Source organism: Monopterus albus, unplaced genomic scaffold, assembly GCF_001952655.1.
Source record: "Monopterus albus unplaced genomic scaffold, M_albus_1.0 scaffold41.1, whole genome shotgun sequence".
In the NCBI taxonomy this organism is placed as follows: Eukaryota; Metazoa; Chordata; class Actinopteri; order Synbranchiformes; family Synbranchidae; genus Monopterus; species Monopterus albus.
In genome coordinates, this window is record NW_018127921.1 from 136,778 (window position 1) to 145,897 (window position 9,120).

Here is a 9,120-nt window from a genome sequence, read left to right on the forward strand (position 1 = left end):
AAGGGAGGCGACAGTAGTGTGGTGGGTAGAGCAGTCGTTTCCCAACTAGAAAGTTAAAGGTTTGAATCTCGGTGCCTCCAGTCCACGTGTCGAAGTGTCCTTGGGCAAGACAATGAACCCCCCATTGCACCCAATGGTTAGAGCCATTGGTTGAGGTGGCGCCGCAGATGGCTGCCATCGGTTCTGTACCGGAAGCAAATTCCTTGTGTGTAACATACTTGGCCAATAAAGGTGATTATCCTTATCCTAACTTTCATCTATCACTATTGTCAGTTAAAAAGTTTAATGTGACCAGAATTATATGATCAAATACATGCAAAATTATTAACATTTCCATCAACCTCTCCTGTACTTTGTGTTTGGTGCTGATTAGTAAATAACATGCTAAACTAAGATGGCAGCAAACATTCTGCCACTTAGGCCTACGTAGACTGTAGACATAAGTGATCTTGTGACCTTAAAGCACAGGGTTGTAAACATATCTTTGTTTTATGGGTCACTGCTTTAAGATTTTCCCTAAGTGTTCCTTTAATTGTGTGGACTTTTGCAAGAGGGCAATTCTACAACCACAAAAATGGAATAAAGCTTTCCTCAGATTTCTATTTTCTATTGGCTTCTCTTCGAGGAGCTATACTGGATAGACTGGTGACCTGTCCAGGGTGTACCCCGCCTCTTGCCCAGTGTCAGCAGGGATTGGCTCGTGTCTGCTCTAAAAAGATAATCAGTTACAGCTCAGGGATGGATGGATGGATGGCTGTGTTGGAGGTGCCTATAAAATCTCATCCACCATGTGTCAGGTGATGAATTTTCTTCATTTTTGTCCCAAGTGCACATAAAACTGAATGACTCAGGGAGCTGATGGTTACAGAGCAAAGATTAATTATAAACATCATAAACATAACCTCATTCCCTGTACAGACATCCAGCTGTCTGTGGTAAAATCCATCTGCCCTCACCCTGCTCAGTGTTTTCCCTGGCAAACAGAGTGCTTCCCATGTAACTGGGAAAACACTTGAAATCATAATATAAGTAATTGTGGCCAGCCATATTTATTTTTTTATCAAAGAAAAATATAGATATTTTTTTCAGCTCAAAAAATCAGGATGTAGGGTGTAATTCCGTCTGGCTAGTCCCCTCTCAGCCATCATGTCACTGTTATGGCTATCCTTATTAAAAGAGCCATTTGAATGTGTTTAATTAACTGAGAGGCTTTAATTACAGTAGCCCAGATTAGGCAGTGTGTTGATGGGAGGGAAGCAGATGCCAAGCAGGAATCACTGGGATAAAATTGGCTGCATCGTTTAACAGGAGACCAATAAAGTGTGGTTACAGTGAATTTTAATGGTTGGTTGGTCTGTTTTTAGCATGGCATATGTTTCTAAAGGTAGTTTAAAAATTTGTGAAAAGGTACATTGTTAAATGAGACAATCTATAGTACAGTAGCTGGGTTAGTATAATGTATAACAAAACGGTAAATAGATTTAAATTCAACTCCATTACTTGAATAATGAGTTCACTTTACATGTTTTACATGTTAATTGACTAATACCACCGTGATATTAAATGTAACATATACAATGTAAACATCACTGGCACACAACAAACAAAAACTATTAATGTGGTACCATTTTGTAATAAGGAACCATTTACAAAGAGTTTATAACTTCTAAACAATACCTTTATTAATGTCAGTAAATCAGTTATAAGCCAATAATAATAATACACTTTGAATTTGGTAATAGTTATAAATGTTGGCAATTGATTAATAAATGCTCCTGGGTTTCTAGTTAGTAGTAAACCATAATTAGAAATTGAGAAACTCCCTTTTGCTGTTTTGTCAAACAGCCTCTTACTATGACTGATAACATGCTAAAGGATTTTTAGCCAAATTTGGAACAGTTTTGATTATTGCACATAACAGATTTCAGTTTTTTTTTTTTTTATTTTGTCTGTACTTTTCATATTAATGGGGCGCATTTAGTTGTAAAATCGTGATATCGCATCTATGCAGATTCAGCAGCATTAGAATCCAAATCTGATGAGAGTTTTGGGAAAACTCTTGTCAGTTAAATATAAAGACTCAGAGCCACACAGCTCTGATGAAGCTGATTGCAGTGTTCTGTGTCAAGTTGATAATATATAATCATTTAGGCAGTTTTTTTTTTTTACTTTAGAGTTGGCTTTCCCTTATGTAATTATAAATATATAATATACAAGTATCCTCCTGTCTCCTTTTTGTCAGTACATCGCAAAATTGGGAAGGCTGAAATTCTGCAACCACTGTGGGGACATTGGGAATTTTTTCTCAGCTCCTTTATTGCACCAAGCCAAATGGATCTCTCCTCCACGCCGAGAGAGGGTGTGCATGGGTGGATTCTCAGTCCATCCCGCTGCAAACACTTCTCACCTTAACCACAGTGCTAGAGTAGCAGTGAGCGAGAAGATGTCAGGATGCGGCTAACAGTGGAGGAATTTGGAGTATTGGTAGCCATGCAGGTGGAAAGAACGCCCGAAATAAACAGATAAATAGGGTGGAAAAAGGGGGCTGCGGATGCAGATAATGGTACAACGCAACACCCATAACCAAGATTTATAGTCTCACTCAGTGTTGCTTGTGTCGGTGGCGGGGATTGTGTGTTGCAGGAGGACAAGAGGGAAGAACACTGATAGAGGAAAGAAGAGAGAGGGGGAGTGTGTAGAAGAGAGAGAGGGGAATAGATAAAGCTGGAGACAGGATCATGAGCTCTGCACTGCCTTACGACTCCCTGTCTGCTCGGGCGAGTCCCAACAGACGAGCTTTGGACTGGGAACGTGAACAGCTATCTGTGCGACGACTGTCTTCTCCACGGGGTCTCGACTTGCTCAATCCTCCTCCTCTTCCTCGTCGACCTTCTGCTATCCCTGGCTACCTGCTGTCTCCATACCAAGAGCAGGAGGAGCAACTCCATCGCCAGCAGCAGCAGCGTTTGTCCTTGTCCATGTGCTCAGAAGCCTCCCTGGCACCCCCTGCACCTCCACCTGTGGACGCTGCCCAACCTTGCTGCCGTGCAGTGGGAGTCATGCATCTCCTGCGCCTGGGACTCCTGGCTTTCAGCTGTCTCTTCTGGGCAGCTGGCTTGGCCATCTTCACCCTGGGTGTGTGGGCTCAGATTTCCCTTGCGGATTACATGCTGCTGTCTGCCAATCGTTACCCCAATGCTCCACTCATCCTTCTGGCCACAGGTGCTGTTGTCACTGCCTGGGGCTTTCTGGGTTGTCTAGGGGTGGCTGCAAACCTGCCCTGTGTGCTAAGGGCTTATGGGTTCTTCCAACTTGCTGCACTTATAGCTGGTTTAGCAGCTGGTCTGTCTGGTCTCTTCTATCGTGAAGACATTGCTGGAGGATTTCGCAGCGGTTTACAGCGAGCGGTGGCAGGTTACACAGAGGATGAAGGCCGTGCCGATGCTCTAGACAGCCTGCAGAGGTCCCTGGAGTGTTGTGGAGCTGAGGGTTGGCGCGACTGGCTCACTTCAGACTGGGCTATCCAACATATGACCTTCTTCCCCACTGAGAACGGCACTTCAGTGTCCCTGCCGGATAGTTGCTGTGTGAGGCGCAAGGGCTGCAAGAACAGGCCTCTTCTATCAGATGATAATGAAGGAGTGGTTGCTGCAGGAATCCATCCACATGGCTGCTTCCGCAAAGTCTTCAGTTTGGTCAACGATAACGTCTTCCACATTGCTGCCACTGTGTTGGGATTAGCCTTCACCCAGATTGGAGGCATTGCCCTAGCTTGTCTGCTCGCTAACAAACTGGCACCAAGACAACATCGTCGTATAGTGGCACATTAATGGCAAAATTTAAACCACGGATTGACCAATTTGTAGATGATTACAACTGGTAATGAAGAATGCATTCAAAGAGTCATAGAGTTGCAATAGAGTTGCAAAGTTGGAGGAGTTTTTTGTTTGTTTGTTTGTTTTTTGAGCTCCCAGGGCTCCACAAGTAGAAGTCCCATTTATTGTTTGGCAGTGTTAATGTCAGTTAGTGCACTTCCAAGGTTCTGATGGTGCACGAATCTCCCACTTCAATTATCAGTACAAGTCACTAATCTGGGAAATAAGTCAAAGGTGAAAGTCAAACTTGAGAAGATAGAAGTCAATGTCTGAGAGTCATGTTGATAAGGAGAGCTTTTAATTCTGTTGGGTGCATTGCTAATGGAAAGATTAGGCTTTGTAGAAATCTGATAATAAACTCAGCAGCTTAAATCAGTTTCACTTTATGTCTAAGATCTATGTCTAGAGCAATTTTGGATGAATTAAGCAGCTACAGCATTGTGTTTTGTCTTCACTCTGACTTTACTGCATTCGGATTTGCATCTCTGGCTGGCATTTTCTCTATAGCAATGGCAGCATAGGTTCACAGGTATCCAAAAAAATATCAGAGACTGTGTTTAATTTAATAAAACTGATGGTCATAACTTTAATCTATTGGTAAATTATTCAATTGGCTCATCTCTTTCTATGTTGAGGAATCCTAAGGACATAACTTAAAGAAAATGTGAATTCAGTGGCAAAAAACTAACAAACTAGAAGCCATCAACTCCTCACACTTTGCAACTCTTTTACACTTTTTGTTTGGCTAACTATGTCTTCTGTGCAATTTTAAAAATACTTCTTTGATTCAGTGTTTTAAACGACATGTGACTAAATCTTCTGTCAATTTGATGCAGTAATATACAAAAAAAAGAGGTGGTCTGGCAATAGTTGTTCATGGGGCCAGATTGGATAGTAGAGTAGGTACTTATATGGTAGTACAAAACAATGCTTTCTGACTTTTTGGCTGTATAATTTATGTTTACATAATGGCATGAATTATATAGAATGTATGTCAATACAAAGTGATTATTTAAACTACTCTCCTAGTGGATTTTTTTTCTCAAGTTGCCTCATGTAGTACAGTTCACCACTGAATGCACAGGAATGTTCACCAGCAGTTTTCCACTGTATAAGATTTAGTCTGGCTGTGCTTAGCAGATGTTTGTGACCACATCGTTTAGTTTTTCCATCACAAAAACTACACTGTGCTAGAATGGTGCTTTAGAAAAGAGCTTAACAATGTCTGTGCTGTTTTATGCCATTTGACAAGCTGTTATAATATTTATTGTGTTAAAGAGATTTGATAAGAATATGACTGCTGTAAAATAAGTCTTCCAGATGACACTGTGTTAATAGAATTTATATGTTCTGAAATGCAAGTTTATGTTACATCACTGAATTTGATAAAAACCCATCTAAATCACTCATTTAGACTGACAGAAGCCAGATGCTGTGCAGAATACTACTAGCATGAAACAGTCAGAAGTCTGGAGTGTGTTTGCATTTTTCCTGCATTTGTTCGATATCAAACTCGCTCTTGTGTATGGATGCTAAATGTGAAGCTAGAATCAGCAGTCCATTAGCTTAGCTTAGCATAAAGACTGAGAGCAGGGGATACAGCTAGCCTGACTAGTTGACAGGTATACTTCATTTTTTGTTTAATCATACAAAATATTCTTAGGCAAGATACAGTGTGGGGTTTAGAGCTGCTGGTAGAATGATTTTGTTACTGTTGAACAGGGCAAAGTGAGCTGTTTCTTGACCTTACGCTAGGCTAAGCTTACAGTCTCCTGGCTGCAGCTTCACTTTTAGCATATGAGAGTGGTTTCATTTCCTCAGCTACTTATACAGAATGTGAAGGTACATCACACTGTGTTGAGTGTTGGGACAGGGGCGTCATTTTGGGAGGAGGCACTGTATTTACTTGCATACATTCTTGTTTTGTTTGGCTAAAAAGTTGCTTACGTCTGTTAGATTTTAATTTACCGACTGTGGAAATTCAGAATGGATAACCTTAACTGACTGTAGCTAACTCGTAGCAGACCTAGATATCCTGTCAATGAGAGGGACAGACTGAAAAATTACTCTGAACCCCGATCTCAACTCTGCTGCTCAGGTCTTGACACAAATACTGCAGATGAATCAATTTCTGTCCTCTCTGTGCTCAATCTGAACACTAAAGTGGATGTTTGGATGTAGCTGAAGCATCTGCTACTGTATGTAGCTGTCTGGGACAGTATTAGCTTTTTTAAAATCAACTTATAGATGTATCTATGATTGATAATGAGTGTGTGTGCTCCCAAAATGGTGCATTTACTCAAAATTCAACATGGCATGATGACAACTTCACAGTCTCCACTGGCGAAAAAAATCGAATAAGAATATTTACCAAAGTGTAAACCATTCTTTTGATAAATGTGACAGTGTTTTTCTCATGAACTGCTATGTTTTATTATTATATTACTATTTACAAGAACTGAGATGATTCACATTAGCCTTTCTTCCAGCCTCCTATTAAAGATAGGGCATTTTATTGCTATTGTAATTGTAATATACAACATATAGCTATCCCCTATACAAAAAATGCTGCCTGTACTTTATTGTAATAATTACCAACAGTGCAAACAAGCATGACCTGAAACTGTAAACTATATCTGCAACAATAAACAAAAAAAATCTTTACCTCATTACAGGATATGATATTGATTGCACACTGGGAATGGCAATGTCAAGGTCTGCTGCCCTTGAATTTATTAAAAAATAGTAACAGCATTCTTGTAATGTCATGTTGAAAATATACAGTACAGCAGTGGTAAAAGCATATTTGAGGTATATATAAACATTGTGTGATTCTTGCAAAGAGTACTTTCAGGAATGCAATGTGAGTTTTATCCTCTTAAGGTGGAAATAAGTGAAGAATGTAGCCTTCATCCTAACAGATGGCAGGTGTAAAGCCTTTGTATGCATTCTAAAGACCTTTAGAAACCTGTCTAGGTTTATTTGGGGATGTGCAGCAACTGTGCCAGAGTGGTAAATTCTTTGTGCTGGGAGTGGTTCGTCCTCACTGAGACCTTTGACCAGGCGATTCTAAATTATGGCTAACTGAATGACATTTAATTTCTACCACCTGTGATTACCAACAGTGATTACATCTGCCCTTGAAGGGGGACAACAGATACAGAAGCACTGCTCAGCGTGATGAAACACAACAGTCTACACGTCATTGATTATTTTATGAAGCAGAAAATCATGAACATCCTATAGTCTAACTTAATAATTTGAAGTAGATGTTCATATATTTATCACAAAGTTTACCTTAAAACCTACATACATCAACATTTGGAGACAGAGAGGTTGTTGGCTGTAGCCTCTGAACAATGACTTCCATTTTCATGACCTAATTATGCTATTGATTAGCCTAGATTTTGCTCTAACGAGGCTTGTGGATGGTTTGTGCCTGATTGCATTGTCTTTGTTTAATCTATTCTGCCTGAGGTTGCGACATCCCCACCAGCAGTTACACTATACAAAAGATGAGCCTTGACATTTAAGCACCACCTTAACTCAATGAAATTACATGTGGCTTTTTACTCAGAACTCTCTCAGACCTATTTTGGATCATGATGATTTAATCATCCCTGTTTAGGATTGATAGTGTAGTAAAACAAATGTGTACCTGGAAGGGCACAAAATAACAGCTGAGTGGTCACATCAACATAGCCTAAAAACACTCCAAAGATGAAGAAAAGTAAAGAAAATATAAAGTAGGCCCACATTAACTTGATTAGGAATATTAAGCATTACAACATTAATTCATTAGAAGATTATATATGTACAGTAACTTGAATTGCACCAGGTGTAGCGTATGTGGATTGCTATTTAAAAGCACCCCAGTTTGATAAAATAAATAACTGAATCATTTTTAATCCCTAAAAATATGTAAAAGACTTCAGTAATAATTTAAAAAGGTAATTTCTCACAGTTGGCAGACCATATGTCCCAAAAGGTTACACCAGAATACAGTGTGTTGTTGACAGTTATGAAAATTTTGCATGTGTATGTGTGTGATCCATTTTTTATAGTCTGAAGCAGCTAAAATAAATATAGCTTTAGGCTCTTTGCACAAATGGGTGTGTCCCTAAATCCTTTGCAAGCTTCCACAAAGTGATAACAACACAGATCTCGCTTATGGAACTCTGAGAAATCCAAAAGTTCACCCTGCACTGTCTGGAAATGCAGCGTGGATGTCTTGAAATTTACCATCTAAGTTTGTTCAGATTCATGTAGATAAAAGTGTAAAGCAAGAAAAACATACAGCCTTATCGCTATACTCTCTCCGCCTCTTTAGCCTGCCCTACATCAGACTTTTTTGGTCTTTGCAGTTTGCACAGCAGTCTCTGCACTGCCCCACATTTTATTTGGCAATTCTCACCAGCGCTGCTCCCCCGTCCCTGCGTTAAAGCCGCTGCGCTGCACTTGGAAATGTAGTTGTTTTGCGCAAAACCGGTTCTCTTAAAATGGACCTAAAGTCAGAACTCCTCAAATCCATCTGGTACGCGTTTACATCGCTGGACGTGGAGAAGTGCGGGAAAGTGTCCAAATCGCAGTTAAAGGTAAGCGGGAGTGTAGTCATTTTAAGTTGAGGAAACGGAGACGGAGGGGCGTCCACTAGGAAGCACAGAAACAGACTTTAACAGTGCTCCTAATTCCTGTAAATAACTTTTCTGGCTTTCTCATCGGTCTCTAGTTGTATTTATATGTTGTATAATACTATATTGTATTACGGAAGAATTAACACATGCCCGGCAGGCTTACACAAATCTCCAGATAGGTTTTTATGAAAAGACTTCAAATAGACACGTAACCTGCTTACATTGGAGGTGAGGTATGAGCCCATTTTTCAGCTTCAAGCTCAAAGTCCAGCCTTTTTCAGTGGCTCAGAATCAATAATTCTGACATAACACTGCTACCACTGCCAGTATTTTAATTAAAAAGACAGATAGCAGCAAGGAAATATATTATTTTTGCCATCTTTCCTCTCTTAGTGAGTGTCATTTTTCTTGGTCATGTTGCTTTTAGCCCAGTTCCTACATGCATGGCTGAGGAAAGAATCCAGGGAAATGGCAGAAAGCTGTCCTGACATGCTTAAGTCACTGAGGACTACCTGCCTGCACTTGTGTATGTTTGTTTGTGGATATATATATATGAGACTGTCTGCTGACCTTTATACATTTAAAGTGTCATCATACCTTTAAAAAAGTAT

The 9,120-nt window shown here is 40.0% G+C and overlaps 2 protein-coding genes across 5 annotated transcripts in view; both read left to right on the forward strand.

The window, feature by feature from the left end:
• The first annotated feature begins 2,624 nt into the window (after positions 1–2,624).
• LOC109959809 (tetraspanin-7-like) lies at positions 2,625–5,106 on the forward strand. The gene has a single exon (XM_020599476.1). It carries the CDS (start codon positions 2,739–2,741, stop codon positions 3,828–3,830), a length of 1,092 nt encoding a protein of 363 aa, XP_020455132.1. The 5' UTR covers positions 2,625–2,738; the 3' UTR covers positions 3,831–5,106.
• Positions 5,107–7,999: 2,893 nt separating this feature from the next.
• def6c (DEF6 guanine nucleotide exchange factor c) overlaps positions 8,000–9,120 on the forward strand; it is a 10,560-nt gene continuing 9,439 nt past the window's right edge. The window contains exon 1 of one of the 4 annotated variants that reach the window (XM_020599471.1): positions 8,000–8,470. In XM_020599471.1, the coding sequence (XP_020455127.1) occupies positions 8,375–8,470 (96 nt within the window). In that variant the 5' untranslated portion in view covers positions 8,000–8,374. Of the gene's footprint in view, positions 8,471–8,510; positions 8,569–8,588; positions 8,743–9,120 lie in introns of those variants that run through there. The other 3 variants (XM_020599475.1, XM_020599472.1, XM_020599474.1) reach the window with 3 other exon arrangements.

Coding starts and splice junctions, on each gene's coding strand:
- LOC109959809 (XM_020599476.1), top strand. CDS start 2,739: ATGAGCTCTGCACTGCCTTACGACTCCCTGTCTGCTCGGGCGAGTCCC.